At 37.2% G+C, this 19,372-nt stretch overlaps 1 protein-coding gene across 1 annotated transcript in view; it reads right to left on the reverse strand.

The window, feature by feature from the left end:
• hmcn1 (hemicentin 1) overlaps positions 1–19,372 on the reverse strand; it is a 134,288-nt gene that overhangs the window by 29,343 nt on the left and 85,573 nt on the right. Inside the window, exons 41-66 of the mRNA XM_056480757.1 lie at positions 18,903–19,078; positions 18,567–18,663; positions 17,843–17,965; positions 17,552–17,707; positions 15,650–15,925; positions 13,668–13,835; positions 11,173–11,286; positions 8,700–8,786; positions 8,418–8,609; positions 7,610–7,783; positions 7,326–7,439; positions 7,101–7,246; positions 6,867–7,017; positions 5,201–5,389; positions 4,972–5,085; positions 4,707–4,894; positions 4,081–4,177; positions 3,577–3,738; positions 2,853–2,966; positions 2,294–2,496; positions 1,983–2,064; positions 1,334–1,465; positions 935–1,084; positions 695–854; positions 471–595; positions 196–379 (exon numbers count right to left, since the gene is read on the reverse strand). Coding sequence (XP_056336732.1) covers positions 196–379; positions 471–595; positions 695–854; positions 935–1,084; positions 1,334–1,465; positions 1,983–2,064; positions 2,294–2,496; positions 2,853–2,966; positions 3,577–3,738; positions 4,081–4,177; positions 4,707–4,894; positions 4,972–5,085; positions 5,201–5,389; positions 6,867–7,017; positions 7,101–7,246; positions 7,326–7,439; positions 7,610–7,783; positions 8,418–8,609; positions 8,700–8,786; positions 11,173–11,286; positions 13,668–13,835; positions 15,650–15,925; positions 17,552–17,707; positions 17,843–17,965; positions 18,567–18,663; positions 18,903–19,078 — 3,874 coding nt within the window. The remainder of the gene's footprint in view (positions 1–195; positions 380–470; positions 596–694; positions 855–934; positions 1,085–1,333; positions 1,466–1,982; positions 2,065–2,293; positions 2,497–2,852; positions 2,967–3,576; positions 3,739–4,080; positions 4,178–4,706; positions 4,895–4,971; positions 5,086–5,200; positions 5,390–6,866; positions 7,018–7,100; positions 7,247–7,325; positions 7,440–7,609; positions 7,784–8,417; positions 8,610–8,699; positions 8,787–11,172; positions 11,287–13,667; positions 13,836–15,649; positions 15,926–17,551; positions 17,708–17,842; positions 17,966–18,566; positions 18,664–18,902; positions 19,079–19,372) is intronic.

Genomic DNA, 19,372 nt, shown 5'->3' on the forward strand with positions numbered 1-19,372 from the left:
CCAGCATTTCTTACAGTGTGCACTAACCTGAGACTTTATTTTTACTTTCTTTACTGTACTTAATTTATAGTTGTAACTGACTGCATTGCAGGAATCTATTCATCAAATAAAATGCAAGAATTTATACTAAAATTAAAGCATATTAAGATTTAACTGAGGGGTTTAAAAGAGAATTAACCTTGTAAAGCATCTTACCGGAGGACTTGGCCAGCAGACAGCAGGCGTATCTGAGATGACACTGGAAGCGGCAGACCATTCTTCAGCCAGTTGAGCTGCGGAGGTGGAGAACCACTAGCTACACACTCGATATTTATTGAGCTGTCCAGCACTGCGGTCAGTTCCTTGGCAGCAGGCCCATTCCCCTGGATCAGAGGAGGAACTGGGAACAAGACGTACAGCTATCAGATGTCTGGGAAAAGATGTTTAATACATAAATCAATAATGACGAGTCCTATAAAGATACAACTTACCATAGACATTTAGGTTGAATACTCTGTCCTCCTCTCCGGCCTGATTGGTGGCCACACATGTGTATTTTCCACTATCAGATGTGTGGACGGCTGTTACAGTCAGTGTGCTGCCATCAGAGCTGATTCTGAAGAAAAGTTCACTCTCAACTTGTGTTGTATCATTACACAAAAACACTATGAAAAAACAGTATGCGCACTGAATAGTGACACATAATGACACTCACTTGATGTTCTTCTGTGCAGTTCTGCTAATTGTCATCCCGTCCTTCAGCCACTGGATCTCAGGGGTAGGAGTTCCTTCAGCACGGCACACCAGCTGGACGCTGTCGTTCAGCAGGACACTCATCTCACTGGGTAACTCAGATCCTATGATGTTTGGCGGGACTGAAAAGCACAATATGGACGATAAATTGGTCTAACATTAAAAATACTCAATGCATGTCTGTTTGATAAATATTCTGTACCATGTATCACAAGATTGTAGTTTTTTCTGGCCTTGCCCTCTACATTGGACGCTACACAGGTGTAAGTGCCACTGTCAGATAACTGTGAGCGGGAAATCTGCAGCTTACTGCCCCCAGACAGGATATGCATCTCTAGAGACTCTGAATTTTCTACAAGAAGACAATAAAAACAAGCATTAGACATATTTTGATTAAGAGTTTCAGTTCCCACTGACTTTCATTATAATTTTTGTTAGTAAAATGCAAGGAAGTTAATGGGAACCAAAACTTTTACTATCACCATTTTACGTTCTGCAGACGAAAGAAAGTCACAGTTTTGGATCAAGGTGAGGGTAAGCAATTTATGACTATTTATATTTTTTTGTTCTCTTTAAGAAACCTGTAACTAGTCCATCTCACCTATTACTCTGCCATTCTTCAACCAGGTGAGAGAGGGAGGAGGGATGCCGGTAGCATCACAGGCGAAGGTGACAGGATTACTGATGGTTTCCACCACACGTTCCTCTGCTGGGCCATCCAGCCTGGGGGGAACTGGACAAAGTTTGATAAAAGACTTACTGTAACACAAACAGAAATAAGCTGAACAAACCAATCATGTCAAAATGTGGGGAAATTATTTAAATACATTTTAAACAAGATTTTAATGATCACTACTCACTATGCTGAATATCAAAATGTATACTGATTCTATGTAAATAAGAGTAAAATATAGAACAAAATATACTGAATTCTTTACAATACATAATGCACAATATTTTACGTATAAACTGTACACACACACTCTATATATCGATATACTGTATATACAAATGTTTATTGACATATGATTATTATTTTTGATAAGCATGTTCATTTATTTTAATTTTAATATTTGAAAAATGTTTTTTAAGCAGAAAAATGTTTTTAAAATATTTTTTTTAACAAGAGAAATAAAAGAAATGTGTATTGGACACTAAATCAGCATATTAAAATTTAGTTTAAAAAACAAATACAGTACATATGCATATATATAGTAGTTCTATATAGTAGTTTCTGTTTTGCTTTTCACCATGGATGTTGAGATGGAAGTTCTTGTCCACTTGACCAGCAACATTTGTGGCCTTACAGACATACTGGCCTGTATCTGATACCTGACAGACAGAAAGAAAGATGTATACTACTTGAGGCTATTTTTTGATTTTTTATTTAAGTAAATGTGAGTGGTGCTTGCACACACATTACAAAACACATCACTAAGATAAGACATTTCTGACTAAAACAGTGGTTAATTTTACAGCCTTTAAGTAACATTTTCATAGATATGACTTAGATTCATCCTTCAGTGTAAGCCCAAAGCTAATAATCTTTTCTAATACACACCTCTGTTTCTCTCAGTTGCAGCATTTGTCCATCCGCCAATATACGCAAGTTGGCAGTCTCAGCGATGGGCCGTCCATTTTTGTACCAGGTGATGACAGGAGGAGGCACTGCATTAGATTCACACTCCAGCATAACAGATTTGCCCACTTGAACATTTAACACCACTGGAAGATCCCCACTGCTGTGTCTGATACTGGGAGGTACTAAAAATCAGATAAAAGTAAATTACCTCACATGCAGGCATAACAGAAATGTTAAAGGGCACGAGTCCACAAGACAGGATTTACAAAAAACTAGGATTAAACGATCTGTTCTACCTATATGTGAACAGCTGCACCTCAAGAACAAGATTGACAAGTATTTTTCTAAGTGCATGTTTGTAATAAAAAAAAGACAGTAAACCACTTTGTAATTCATAACCACTGGAATCACCATAGCTCCATATCAGTACATAATTATAAACAAGGATTTTCCTAACTGCTGAAAAGTTTAGCAAAGACATAATATCCAAGTTTATAACGAGTGAATATATAATACAAAAACTCTATATTCTACTAACCATATACTGTAAGATAAATAAGTTTTTGGGCTTCTCCTGCTGGGTTGACAGCCACACAGCTGTATTTCCCCCCATCAGACATCTTTGCTTTCAGGATCTGGAGAGTACGACCACCTAGAGAGAGAACATGTGTAAAACTTGGAGAAAGGGCAATGCTTTTATGGCCCTGTCTAAATCTAGCACTGTTTTTGTCAATCTGATCACAAGTGGATAAAAATAAATAAATGTGTAAACAGTGTTTGACACATCACTTCCAGAGGATTGTGAAAATGCATTCGGTTGGATTGCTTTACGGGTGTAAACCCTCATGTGGTTGATTTCCTTCAAAAACCACCTCTTCACTGCATAGCGACCTGATTAAGTATAAAAGTATTAAAGTATAAAACCACAATGTTCTCTTACAAGTCTTGGTTTTAAAACAAACCCACAACCTTTGGTTTTGGGGCTAATAGAGCAGAAACTACAAGTTGTTGGTCTCTCTATAATTATACATCTTCTCCTTTTGCATTAATACTTAAAGCGTATGGATTTATATTGCCATATTACAAAGAAGGATCAGAAAAAGTCCATACATTAACCCACCCATAGACCCGGTGTAAAACGTTATGTGTCTCCCTCGTCTACTTGTGATCTGATTAACTAAAACGCATCCTAATAATGGCTTAAATTGTGTTATTAGCTTTTGTGTGTGTGTTTGTGTGTGGGTGTGTGTGTGGGTGTGTACCAGGCATTATGAGTGCGTTGGTGCTGGCCTGTACAGGTCTCCTGTCTTTGAACCATCTGAGGGTTGGTGGCGGGAGTCCAGTGGCCTCACAGTTTAGAGATACAAAGTTATTCAACACCACGGTCACATTCTCCTCTCTGATGCCCACAATAGTGGGAGACACTAATGAAAAACCAGACAAATACGACGTTATTAGTTAAAAGGTCATCATATATGACCAATTACTTCATACAATAGAGCTTAGCATTAACTCAAGGGCATGATGGTTTATTCATTCATTCATTCATTCATTCATTTTCTTTTAGGCTTGGTCCCTTTATTAATCTGGGGTTGCCACAGCGGAATGAACCGCCAACTTATCCAGCATATGTTTTACGCAGCGGATGCCCTTCCAGCCACAACATATCACTGGGAAACATGATGGTTTAATACCTAGACAATGCATTAATTGACAAAATAGATAACTTAAAATGCAATGCAAGGGAAAAATCTGAATATACTCACCATGCACATGCAAGTTGAAGGACTTCTCTGCTGTCCCAGCTAAGTTTTGAGCCACACAAACATAACGTCCTGTATCTGTGACCTGTGCATTCAAAATCTACAACACACACACTTATTCATTATAAAAAAACTATGATATTATTATACACAAATATTCTACAACATACATATTTTAATTACCAAACTGATATTTATATATTCATACATTAATTTTCCTTTGGCTTAGTCTCTGTTTTAGAAGTCACCACAGCCGAATGAACTGCAAACTATTCCGGCATATGTTTTATGCAGCAGATGCCCTTCTAGCTGCAACCCAGTGCATCCATACACCCATACACACTCATTCACACACACACTCGTACACTTCGGGCAATTTAGTTTATCAAATTCACCTGTACCACATGTCTTTGGACTGTGCAGGAAACTGGAGCAACCCGAGAAAACCCACACCAACACCGGGGGAACATGCAAACTCCACACAGAAATGCCAACTGGCCCAGATGGGACTCAAACTAGCAACTTTCTTGTTGTGAGGCGACCGTGCTAACCAATGCAGCCTGATATTTATATATAATTAATACATAAAAATATAATTACTGTTACATCACAGTTGATTTGTTGGTCACCTGTAATGTCCTGCCATTGGACAGAAGCCTGTGTGTGTTGTCTGGGGTGAGAGGTTGACTGTCCTTGACCCAGCTGATTTTAGGAGTGGGACTTCCATCCACCTGACACTCCAGTAGCATAGTCTTATTTACCAGAACTGTGACTTCATCAGGCAATTCACCATCGGCTCCACGAATTGAGGGCGGCACTATTAAAAAACACGAGCAATTATTTCAGATGTTACCCTAATAATGTTTAGCATGTACAAAAAATACAAATACTCACACAACACTCTGACATCATACTGGATTGAGTCTTCTCCAGCCTCATTCACAGCCACACATGTGTATCTCCCAGTATCGTCAACCTGGGCTCGAGGAATCTGGAGGACTCGGCCACCTGTGTGAGAAAAATATGAAACAAATATTTTAAGATCTTATACACTAATCATCAACATACAGAACAAATTTGACAAATTATTTGCCATGATACTTAATTAAAAGGTTTTTCTCACCTGGCAGAATGAGTACTTTATCATTAGATGTCAGCAGGTGTCCGTCTTTGTACCAGGTGAGGACAGGAGGAGGGACGGCATTGGTCTCACAGTACAGAGAGATGGGATTATTAAGAATCACATCCTTCACCTCTCCATTATTACCAGGGCCAGAGTCAGAGTCTCCAAAGCCTCGGAAGCTAGGGGGAACTGACACACAGACAGGATTTTCGGATTATGGATAAAAATATAAAGCCTGTAGATAATGGCACAAAATTCACAGATAAAAAAATGAAAAGGATAATCTCCCAAAACTAAAAATTCTGTCACGATTTACTCATCCTTCACTTGTCACAACCCTGTTTGAGTTTCTTTTTTCTGTTGAACACAAAATGAGTTATTTAGAAAGTTGTTGGAAACCTGTAACCATGGACTTGCATATTATTTGTTTATCTTACTATGGAATTCAAAGGCTACAGGTCTCCTACATTCTTCAGTATATATTTTTCAATAGAAAAAGGAAACTTATAAATGTATGGAACGGAAGCACTTGAGGGCCTTTAAAACATGCTGAAATTGAGATCTAGACTAAAAAAATACCTAAAGCAGCCATTAGGTGGAGACTTTGTGAAAGTCTTTCTCAATTTATATGTTATTTTATCCCTCGAACTATCTTCATCAAAGCTGCACTTATGTGATTCAAAAAGAATAAAAACAATATTATTTGATGAATACAAATTTCTAAGGAATTACTTTGAAATAAGATTAATTAATGTTTTTTATTTGACATAAAAATCTTCAGCAATATGTCAGTACTCAATATTTTATCACTTTAATTCACCCTTGCTGAAAATAAAATAAAAAAAATGGAAATGTACCTCATACAATTTAAAGTAATACATTGTTTACATTGGTCCAAACAAAAACTTAATAAGATATTTCCAGAAGTGGACCCTGCATGTAATCAGTGTGGGCTAGAACCGGCATCACTGGCTCAAATGTTTTGGAGCTGCCCAAAATTATCATCAAAATAGGTCAAAGGCTGATAGGTCCAGATCCCCATATAGCAGTTCTAGGCATTAATGATTTCGAGATAGCAAAAAAGCATTAATTCATTTATTTTCTTTTATTTTCTTTCTAAGAAAGAAGACAAATTCTATAAAATCTGGTAACCTTTCATGGATTATTTTAAAAACATAAATTCTGCAAGAAATAATTAAATTGAAGAGGATTAGACTAATTTAGATTAAAACAGAAGATAAATTTTTTTTATTTATTATTATTATTTATTTATTTATTTATTATTGTATTTATTTTTATATTTGTTTCCTTTTTGTAATTTTTTTTTATTGTATTAGTCCATTATCACTATACTTATGTATGGATTGTTTATTTAATTGCATGTTTTATTGTCAATTGTGATGTGAATGTTTCTTGGACCAAATTTGTAAGTTGTTGTGTTTGAATGTCTAAAAAACAATAAAGAAAGTTGAAAAAAAAAATGGAAATGTACACACTGCAGATAAATTCAGATGTCAGTTCACAACTACACACATTTCAGTGATTTACAGTAGACAATGTATTTTACAGCCATTTAAATGTGCTTGTTTCTCTTTGCAACTTTCTAGCATATATGCATCCAGAGACTTTTTAATTCCTCATTCTGAATTTGTAAAACCCTGCTCACCTTGTATATTTACATCAAAGTCCTTCTCATCCTCTCCAGCAATATTGGTGGCTACACAGGTATATCGACCAGTATCGGACACCTGAGTGTGTTTAATCTGAACTATCCGACCATTGGCTGTGATAGTGAGATGACCATCGGCTTTCAGGATCTGCAGAAGGAAAAAAACACAGTGGAGTGAAAACTCAAACGTTTTAATAGGAGAAACTTTTCAGAATCTTGTGCATTTCTCACCTGGCCATCCTTGTACCACACCAATGTAGGTGTTGGGATAGCTTGAGCTTCACATTCTAGCGTAAGGGTGTTGTTAACTTTAATTTTCACCTCTTTGGGAGCAAGACTTTCTCCTGGGATGTCATTTTTATTGATAACTGGAGGAACTGCAAGTTTCAGATAGCAAAAAGTGTTAAGATTCCTCTACACCAAAAGGTGGCGATATAGCTCAGTTCTCACACGCACCGAAAACTTTGACCTCATAGTTCTTTAGCGTCTCCCCAGCTTCATTAGTCGCCACACATGTATATCTCCCAGCATCCTCTTCCTTAGCATTCAAGATCTGTAAAGTGCGACCACCTGTCACAAGATACACCAATAAGCTAGCAGTGTTAAAATAGTCCATATAAATAAAGAAGCAACATGAAGCAGCAATGAGAAAAAAGAATTTAATAAGCATTCCAAAAAACCAAACATTGCATATGGCTTTAAATGCTTAATTTACACCAAGATGAAGTCTGAGGTCTGACCTGGAAGCACCCTGACGTTTCGGCTGGATTCAAAGGGTGTGCCATCTTTGAGCCAGGTGATGATGGCAGGCGGGTATGACTGAGCTTCACAAACTAGAGAGGTAGGACTGTTCAGTGTCACAGTAACCTCTTCAGCTGAACCATCTGGACCAGAACCAGCGATAGTGGGAGAAACTGGACACAGAAACATAAATAAGTACACACACATCACACTACTGAAGGACAGACTTTAAAAGGCACCTATGCTGTTCGACAGAACTGTGTGTAGGTATAGTGTGTCCACTGTCATATTGGAATGATATGAAGTTAAATAGTCTCCAAATCCCAGCAATATTTAGACCCACCGCAACATGACGTAGAAGTATGCTTTTCCCCACCCACCTAACTCATTTACAGGCATGTATTAACATGTCTCCGTAGTAACACGTATTAACATGTCCACGGAACAGGATTAGCAAAGAAACTGAACTTAAAAGATCTGTACCAACTCTCTGTGATCAGCTGCACATTAAGAATGAGTTACAGAAGACACAGAGGATATACGAGGACGCTGCAAGTAGACATGCAAAAACAGTGTAAAGTTAAAAGTGTGTGTGTACTGAAAACTTCGTAATGGCATTTGTTTGTGACATCGTTGCAGAAATGATGCATTGTTTGCTTGAATAAACTCCACCACAAATATATCAAATAAACGTACTGTACTTGCTATATTTGACTCATCTTATGGGTATTTTGAGCTGAAACTTTAAAAACATACTCTGGTGACACCAAAGATTTATCTTACAGCTTGTAAAATTCCAAAACATACCTAAAACATTGAGGTTGAAGTGTCTGCTCCTGTCTCCAGCACTGTTAGAGGCCAAACAGCTATACCTGCCTGTGTCAGCCACCTGAGATCCACTGATCTGCAGGAAGCGTCCGTTTGACATCACCTGAAACCTTGTGTCACTAGCCAATGGCTGACCGTCCTTCAACCACGTGATCTCCGGCACTGGATTACCTAGGCATCACAAGCAACTGGTTAACCAGGGGTATGTGATCAACAGTAGAAGAGCGATAAACAAGTAATCTTGTTGTTTGTGTCACTTACCAGTGACCTCACAGGCAAAAATGACGTTCTGTCTTTCTTTCACTTTCACATCCTCTACTGTCCCCTCTTTTACAATGCTGGGCGGCACTGAGGTAGACAGAATGAAGGTGAAAATTAATAAGTTTACTGAACTTCCCAAACAACAATGTGCATTACACTTTTTGCTCCTGACAAATTGAAGCTCCTCCAAACTATTCTAACCTCCAGTTTTGGGGGTAACACATTACAAGTAACGCGAGTCATGTGATAGTATTACTTTTCTAAGCAACGAGTAAAGTAACTTTTAAACTTTTAAAAGTGTAATAAATAAATAGTAATAAATACTATTTGATTTACTTTTTAATAAATGCAATGGGAGTTACTTTTTAGTTTAATTAATTAGTTTCTAAAAAATAAATAGCTGAATTAAATTAAACCTGTTGAATTCCACACTCGATAGAATGCAGGAACAGACAGAAACCAAGATGGTAGAGCCTTACATTTCTGCAATCAAAGTTTTGTCATTATTCTGAACGGACCAAATAAAGGGTCAAGGTGATTATAGTAAACACATTGCTTTACACTTTAATTAATCTGTTTATATGGCATATAGCTTGATCGTCAGGAAGTTCTCAGAAGATAACATTATCCTACATTATTATTTTTTGATGTGTATTTTTTAAGGTAAATAAAGGTGTAGGATACATGGTTCTTTGTTAATTGCAGAGCTAGTTAAATACAGCAAGTTATGAAGCCTCAGCTAGGTCAGGAACAAGTAACGCAAAAATAACTCAAAAGTTACGTAACGCATTACTTACCATAAAATGTAACACAACTAGTTATGTTTTTTGGGAAGTAACTCAATATTTTAATGGATTACTTTCATAAGTAACTTTCCCCAACAAAGCTAAACTCTGAATTTGTGTTTTCAATGGATTCTTGTTTATATACACTATGAACAGCAGCTACGCTAATTATTTTCTTTATTCTCCATTTCCACCTGGGGATATTCTTCCCGAGGCCCTCAGACTATGCAGAGTCACTGATTCGATCCAAGACCAACGACGAGATGATCCCAAGGTTTCCATATCCTGGACCAGGCCATATCCTGAGCAGCTACTGTGGTGGTCATGGAAGAGTGGAGAACATGAGACTGATTCCTGTGACGCTCCAGAGACAGACGAGTCTTCGCTGAGGCCAGCTTCCAGCCTCCGCCACTGAGACTGCAGCTCTGCACAAGACGTTTGGCCAGCGGAGAAATTAAAATGGTCATGCCCAACTGAGCCTGGTTTCTCTCAAGGTTTTTTTTTCTTCACTTTCGCCATTTAGCGAAGTTTTTTTTCCCTCTCCGCTGTCGCCACTGGCTTGCATGGTTCAGGATCTATAGAGCTGCGCATTGTGGATTATTAAACCACACTGAACTGAGCTAAACTGAACTGAACTTAAACACTACAAACTGAACTACACTGTTCCTATTTACTATGACCTTTTATGTGAAGCTGCTTTGACACAATCTACATTGTATAAGCGCTATACAAATAAAGGTGAATTGAATTGAATTGAAATTCTAAACTAATAAGGACTGTATTTTGAACTTGTGTTTATATCTTTCTAGATTAAAATAGTTTTTGCAATGGGTTTAAATGTGTGTAATAAAACAAGCTCAAGAAAGACATTTGTCTGACTGAATTACTCAATATTATACAGTGGCAAACACAAATTTGATATAATTGAATAATATTAAGAACTTATATTACCTCAGTAAGATGTAACCCCGATATACCTGATCTTTATTTTAAATGCAATAAAATACAAGGTAATTTTTTTCACTCTGCGTGTAAATCTGAGGAGGTGCAAAAACTATGGGTGGAGGTGACACAGTATGTCTCTCAATTGACTTTTTCTCCAATTTCTTTATGTCCTGGATTGTGTATATTGAATTTGTATGAACATTGTTGTTCTTTGTCCACTAAAGAAAGAAAATTGGTTGATTTATTTAAATACAAGCAATGCATTCTATTGCTTTGTGTAAAAAGGATAGTCATCCCCTCCACTGGACTATAGTTGAGAAACACATTCTTAAAAAGCCCACATCTGTTTTAAGAAAGAAACCCATCTGGATTTCTTGATATCTGAGAGGTGTTTTTGAACATGATAATTCAAAAATGTAATTATCGGAGAAGCTTTAGAAGTGTGAGGTTATGGAATGTGAATGTGTGAATTGTTTTTGTGTGATTTGTTTGTTGATGTTGTTGTTTTCCAAAACCTGCCTGTGTTAAGTTTTTGAAAAGGGTGTCAGATTTATTGTAAAACATAATATTTATCTGGTATACAAAATATTAAAAAGTGCCTAAACAACAGAATTACAAAATTACTTACAGCACTATGTTGGAATAATGAGCATTAGTTATATGAAAAGTTCCAAATTAAGAAGATAGCTGCAGATGTAAAAAAACTCATTTTCAAATCTGTCCCGTATACAGTGGTGAGTTACCTAGGACGAACAGATCAAAGTTCTTCCTCTCCTCTCCAGCAGAGTTGGACACAATGCAGGTATATCTCCCAGCATCCTTGCTCGCAGCATGCATCAAACGCAGGCCTCGTCCACCTGAGATGATCACAGACACACATCAGACTCATCTGCTTCCATGGTGGCGGATAACAAAATGATTCCTGCACACTGAGTCAAAAGGACAAGCCTTATATTGTATACTTCTCTCAGGGAATTACTTTTATCAGCTATAAATCAAGAGCCGGAGATTTACTCCAAGGAGAGATGCATCTGCAAAATGAATAATGAGTTTCACTTTGTCTCAGGCTTCATAAATGTCCCTACTGTCTGCTAAGAAATGAGAGACCTCAAGTGAGCAGCTGTTCAAACAGAGCTTAACCCGCCAACACAAGACAAACGTCCCATTTTCACTCTTTAAACGAGTAATTACCACTCCCCAGGAGGGCGCTAAGATGATCACCTGAACAAATATATCCTTTTCTTCTCTGCCCTGGTGTCCCTTTCTCTTATAATGAAAAAAGGAGTTTGTGGTCAGCCAGAAATTGTAAACTGCATCTGTGGAAGTTCTTTGCTATGTAAGGGATAAAGCACATCCAGGCGGTTGTTATCGCAGAATAAAGTCGGACAGGTTTATCAGCAGCCCGATGCGAAGCAGATTTAAGTAGCCTGTTTATTACACGGCTACTTGCAACATAATGTAAAAAAAAATTGACACAACATTGTTCTAAGCTGTAATAGTTCATTGATTCATTGATTTTCTTTACTGCTTTGTCCCTTTATTAATCTGGGCTCACCACAGCGGAAAGAACCGCCAACTTATCCAGCATATGTTTTACGCAGCGGATGCCCTTCCAGATGCAACCCATAATTGGGAAACATCCATACACACCCATTCACAATTTTAGCTTACCCAATTCACCTATAGCGTATGTTTTTGGACTTGTGGGGGAAACCGGAGCACTCGGAGGAAACCCATGCAAACACGGGGAGAACATGTAAACTCCACACAGAAATGCCAACTGACCCAGCTGAAGCTTGAACCAGTGACCTTTTAGCTGCGATAGTTTACTTCTTGAATTAAGGGCAATGCTGACAAAAAATGAACTGGCTGAATGGAGCTAGTGGCGAATACACTAACCTACATATCATTCATTCATAAGATGGCCCCAGTCAAAAACAACGGTGGAGACAGACAAGCATATACAGTACTGTGCAAAAGTTTTAGGCCAACATTAAATCTATTGCTTTACTGATGGTATAATGGACACATGTGACCCTTTACCACAAAACCAGTCATACGTGTAAATTGTTTTTAATTTACAATTTCTTAAATTGAGATTGTAAATGGAAAGTACAAATAGGTTTTAATTCATTATGCCATTCTTTCTGGAAAGGACTTCAGTGGTAATAGTTTTCATTTTCAGCATGATAATAATCCGCTAATTGCTGTTAAATCCTATTTGAAGTGAAAAAAAAACAGCTGATGAAACAGACAGTCATGAAATGGCCTCCACAGAGACCAGACCTGAATATCATAGAGACTGCATAAAATCACCAGTACAAAATGAGAAATATATGACACTCTAAACCCAAAGAAGAACTCTATAAAGTGCTAAAAGGGATGCCACATTAAACATAGACTTTTGCTTGAGGAGGAAATGTTGTTGTGTTTTTGTTTTTTTACACATATTTCCTATATTTTCTGTTTGCTTTTAATAAAGAGACTTGATTATATATTGTGCAAACGTCTAAGGGCAAAGCTGGTATAGTGCTTAGGACTTCTACACAGTATTGGGTATACAGTAGATGTGAACAATATGATGTGAACCTGTTCACTGAAGTATTAAAGTACCCAGATGTGAGCCTGTGTTTTTCAGTGGTTGTTCACTTGGAATAACATACCTTGGAATGTTGTAACTGACCAATCACAATCAAGTATTCCAGATAGCCATTTATTAAACATGCAATAAAATAAAAAAAAAATTCTACTCATTCTCAGTGAAAATGTGATCAATAACATGTCTGTCTAACATATGCTGTCCCGAATTCTCTCCATCTCCATGTCTTTGTGTGGCATTCCAGTGGACAGTCTGAGACACAGCTCAGTGCAGTTTCCTTTACAATGTGGTTGGTTTTATGCAGGTGACCTCCGGTGGTTTATGATGTCTGAGGTTACAGTGATGGATGTACCTCATACTTTCTCCTGGCGGAGGATCAGTCTCTGTTTACACTGGAAGCCCTTAATGGAGAGTCTTTGCATGTTCAAATACGAGAACATCTGTCTGGCTGTTTTTCCTTTCAGTCGCCCACTGATCTGTGACGTTTGGCTGCTTACTAGAGCTATCTCGTTGCACCTATTTGAGTTATTACACCTGGTTAACCTAATCCTTTAACGAGCACTGGGCTCTTTACCTTGATTCAGTGGTGTAGACATTTTGGAGCAAGACAAATGCATTCATTAGAGAAAGAGCTGATACCTGAAATGACCCGAACAGAGCTAGATGTGCTGATCGGCTGGCCGTCTTTGAGCCACGTGATAGCAGGTGGGGGCATCCCAGAAGCTTCACAAGTGAGAACAACTGGATTCTTCACAACAACACTTATGTTCTCTGGCACATACGTTTGTCCAATAATGGTGGGAGGAACTATAAACAAATTAATTTATTAATGACAAAAAAAATAATATCCATACATATTTAATAAAAAAACATTATGAACAATAATGAGAAAAAGATTCATGTATCTCTGTTTGGAAGACCCATGGAGAGGTAATATTCAAAGTAACTTGCACTGTAAAAAGCAATTAAGTTACTTTACTTTATAAAAAGTAAGTAAACTTGCTGCCTAAAAAGCAACAAGTTGATTTTACTTTAAAAATAATCAGTAAACCCAGTGGCTTAACTTTTATAACTATGTACATAGTTTGTTTAATAATTATAAGGCAACAGGTGCATGCCAAATCACATACCTATGCACTATTCTACGCCATTTTGTAGTATAAATACTGTAAGTAGTGTGTTCACACTGAAAACTCTAAATATAATAAGTAAACTTTAATTACCCGAATGATGCACTTATTCAACAGTTAAAAAGAAGTGTGGAATGTTGGACACTTCAGGGACTCAGCGGCCGCAGCTTTGATCACGTAGCGGAAGGGGCGGAGCTTTCGGGCACTGATGTTGGATCATTTATTTTGTATTGTAAAAGTAAAATTCTCCAATGAGAGTGATTATGGCTCCTCCCGATGGTGAATGCGGTTATACTTATGGCAGGTATTATTTGGTACTTTGGTCATTTATTTAGCTAATATGGCAACCGTCAAACATTATCTGGGAAACGTTTTGAATTTCCGCTTAGTAAAAAAAAAAAGGTAGTTACGTTAGTCCCCATTTGGAACGACACTACATTCATATACTATACTGTTCAGTGTGCAATTGTATAAATCTATAGTGCATTGGTACATAGTGTAAAGTGTGTCATTTGGGATGCAGCTAATGAGTTTACTTTCTTTTTTTAAAGTAAAGTCAACTAATCGCTTTTTACAGTGTGCTATTGTGCCCCATTCACACTGGGGGTCAGGGTCAACGCTCTCCAATCACTTTGAATAGGTGACGTCAAGCATTGCCGAACTGAATTGCGGATCTGTCGGCACCGCTTCATCTGCGTTGCTCGCTGCAGGAATTGGAAATTTTCAAGCGCCAATGGAAGCGTCAGCCAATCAGATCGCTTTCTGCAAATACCCCAGCTCAGACAGTAACCGATTGCAGACAAACTTTATTGGCTGACATTGCTATGATGATCGTGTCAACCCCAACTTCAGCGTTTAAGTGTTGACGCTGAAGCTCTGTGTGAATGCACGGTTATATGGAACGAACAGTTGGGATGGATGTATTATATGTAATAAAGTACTAACATGTTTACTAACATGTTTACTAAGCTAAATGTAACATGTTAGTGACATATAATTTGACATTTAATGACTTGTAATATGGTTGAAACACTGATCCATCAATTATATGTCACAATAGATAATACATTTCAGGAGGTTGTACTGTTTCTTTCAACATACTGTACCTTCTTTTAATGTCATTTCGTTGTTATCTTGCTAAAACTATAGTAAAGCACTATCATATCAAATTACCTGATCTCCTGCTCTTCTTATCACTGATAACAGTCAGTCTTTACTAACTTCAACCTAATCAGTATGGACATGTGATTGGAAGGTAATTTTGTTCTTCAAAATATACCATGACTGGCTACCCTCGATATTAGCCTACTTTTCTATGCACACTCAGTAATTAAGTATTTTTAGACAAAGTAAAATAAACTATTTTAAGTAAAAAACACTATTTTAAGCTGGAATACTTAAGTAGTGATAAAATATGAGACTGTGCCAGGAAAAATGGGACAACTAGTCACCCTGCTGCTATGCAATCCCAGAAATAAACGTTTTTCTCACCATGAACATTGACATCATATTTCCTGTCAGTCTGTCCTGCCACATTGATGGCGATACAGGTGTATCGTCCAGTGTCGGCCACTTGAGCATCCAGGATGCGTAGAAGTCGACCTTCATTAAGTATTTGAGCCTTGTGGCCTGTGCTCAGAGGTCTGCCATCCTTCATCCATGAAACGGCAGGTCTGGGCACCCCGTCTGCTTCACACTGCAGAGTAATATCACCACCTCGTGTCACTGTCTCTTCATCCAGAGCCGAGGAGCTGATGGAAGGACGAACTATATGGAGTGAAAGAATTAATGTTTTTAAGAATTATTATCACACATTTAATAACAATATTCATTTCATACCATTAATGAGAAAGGAAATGCTTTCCACTTGTCTGATTGAACTTAAGAATGGTTCAAAGTTTAATTTTTATTTACAATACAGCGGTCCCTCGCTATATCGTGGTTCACCTTTCACAGCTTTGCAAATTTTTAGTGCAATTTGACATGCTTTTTTTTTTTTTTACAGCGCATTGGGTTCTGCATCCTGATTAGCACATTGTGTTCTGTATCCTTATTGGCTATAGACTACTAAAAATCAATCTCCTCCATGCCGTGTCTCTTGTACAGTACAGAATGCGTTCAGCTTGCCAAATTTACCCAAATTTTCGATCGCTTTGACCCTGTAACAAGTGCTGTACTGTATGTTTCCAAGTGTTCTCCCCAACAAACCCCACAATGTCATCAAAACGTTCTGCACCATCAAGGACACCTGCATTAGCACCCACGATGCTAACCATCGCATAAAAAGTTGGACTTCTAGACATTCTAAAGGAACGTAGAAGTTAAGTAGCTGTAGGGTGTCCTTACGGAATAAATGAATCTTCTCAAACAAATGCTTGGGCTGGAAAACAGGTTTTGATCTTTGGTTTCATTCTGTAATACTGGACTTTTCTATGAAGGTTAGAATTTTAAGAGTGTTTAAACAAGAGAGAAAAATGTGTTAAGTGTATAAAGTGTGTAATGAGAGGTTTTACAGCCTTAAAATATCTGTAATAATTGTAAAAAAAAATAAAGCTGAATACTTTGGGGATTTCACCTATTATGGGTTATTTTTAGAATGTGACTCCCGCAAATAATGAGGGACCACTGTATAGAATTTCTATTTATAGTAAAGGTTAATATTTATTTCTAAGCATTTGAGACATATACCAGTCTCAATGCAACGTCAGCTTGATAATTTATTTCATTATTATTTTTTATTACACTAGGTATTGTAGATTTATTTGGTTTGTTATTGTCAGTTGTGTTCATCTACAAAGTTCTATAAACAAAATTATTACTACACTCAAAAAATAATGTTTGCTGTTTGCTTAAACTGTACTTATTTAAAATGGCCTGAAACAACACAATTCTTGAGTTTTTTGTTCAATCCACTTACATTTGTAAAAACTATTAAGTTAAATTAATTCCGTCATGTTGTCCCAACACAAATCGATTGTGTGAAACCCAGCATTTTTTACAGTGTATCATAAAAAAGGCGGTGCTGTCAATTCTTCATTCATTGTTTCACAATTTAATATACATGTATTATCAAAAAACTGTTTGTTGTAGTTAAGTTAATCATTTAACACACAGCACTTTAGTCATGTAATGTTTTTACCTTCTTTGAGTTAAAGCAATCTTATTTGGTGCGTTATCAGAGATATCTAAGTTTCAGTGTGTGTTTGGTAAAATCCTTTATTAAATTAAATTGTGAAAACAGTGTAGGAAATAAAACTCTGCTGTTCATTTATGGAAAAAATGCAGAATATGCAGACTACATATGTTTCAAGTTACCTGATAATTAATTCAGTTGATGTATCACAGTCACACCTTTAGATCCTGTAAGATATAATGTGAGAGAAAACACTGTACCGTAGACTTGCAGATTGTATTCTTTCATCGCGCTGCCAGCTGCACTTGAGGCCAGACAGGTGTAAGAGGAAGCATCTGCTTTCTCAGCACTGGAAATCTGCAGCTGACGTCCACCAGAGAGAACACGCACACGGGAGTCTCCCTTCAGCTCTGAGCCTGAAACACACATAATATAAACAATAAAAAACAGATTTATTTGAATACCCTAAGCATCACTACAGTAATTATGATTATAATAAAAGTATCAGGTTAAGGATGATAATAAAAATGAGGAAGATGATGTTTCCCTACCATCTTTCTTCCAGGTGAGACTGGGAGGAGGGATCCCACTGGACTCGCACACAAGTGTGATGAGACCCCCCTCAATCACAGTGAGAGAAGACACTTCATCTGACCCACGGATGCTGGGAGGAACTGAGGGAAAAAACAAACAAACAAACAAACAAACAAACAAACAAACAAACAAACAAACAGACAAACAAAGAAACAAACAAACGGAGAAACACTTTACTCAGGGATTCTGCAGGCTTCAACAAGTCAAATTTAAGACTTCTTAAGAACTTTTCAAGACAATTATGAATGAAATTTCAGACTTACAGGCTAAATGCTATTTTTTTTTCTATTGGCCCAGTTTTTAATTTTTAAAGATTTATTTTTGGCCTTTTTGCCTTTATTAAATACGACAGTATTGAGACAGGAAACAAAGTTGGAGAGAGAGAGGGGGGTAGGGTAGAGAAATATCCTCGAGCCAGGATTCGAACTCGGGACACGCTGACAGGCTACTGCACCATATGTCGGCGTGCAGTTATTTCTTAGCCACCTGTTTTAAACTCTAGTTGTATACATACACTTTCTTTTAAAAAAATTAGTTTTAAAAACTATAATAAGCTAAATGTATTCACAACAGTCTGTACAAGTCCGTATCCTCACCAGGTAGCTATGAACACAACTTTTATTATTGTACGGAAGATAAAATGTTCAAAATATGTGTTGAATTATATATATTAGCACTCACCCCACACATTCAGGTTGTAGTGCTTCTCTGTTTTTCCTGCCACATTGGTGGCTTCACATGTATACCTGCCTGTGTCTTGAACCTGAGCACTGATTATCTATAAAAAAGAAACACAAACCACTTATCAAATTATTACAATCTTAATGTTTGTCATTTAGAAACCCAACAAAAAGAAGAGGCACTTTGTTGCAAATATTGCAAATTCAAACAAAAACGACAATATTTCTAAATCCAAGGGCTAAGGGCTAAGTGGGTGGTTGCTCGCTTGTTGTTTATTGGCTTGTAAAGGCAGCTTACAGTACAAGCTGTTGGCTGATGTACTGTAATATACTGTACCTTCAGAAAGCTGCCATCCTCTGACACACTCAGTCCTGGTTTTCTATAGAGTGGTCGACCGTCTTTCTGCCAGCTCAGTACTGGTGGAGGGATGGCATCACTCTGACAATGCAGCTGCACCGACTGGCCCATCAGAACTGTATTGTTTACCTCTTCACCCATGATGTTCGGTGGCACTAGAGGACACAGACATGTTTAAAACACTGGGGTATATGCGATTTTTGTAAGCATTCTTTTATGCCCACCTAAGCAGAATTCATTTGATCAAAATACAGTAAACATATTAATTACTTCCATTTAAAATATATTTTTTCTGTATTTTAATATATCTTAATATGCAATTTAGTCCTATGGTGGCTGAATATGCAGAATTTTCAGTAGCCATTATTGTCCTAATTTTCATATTAATTCTACAGATTAAAAAAAACATCTGGTTTGGTGATCCAATAATAATAATAATAATAATAATA

The sequence above is a fragment of the Danio aesculapii genome, chromosome 20, assembly GCF_903798145.1.
Source record: "Danio aesculapii chromosome 20, fDanAes4.1, whole genome shotgun sequence".
In the NCBI taxonomy this organism is placed as follows: Eukaryota; Metazoa; Chordata; class Actinopteri; order Cypriniformes; family Danionidae; genus Danio; species Danio aesculapii.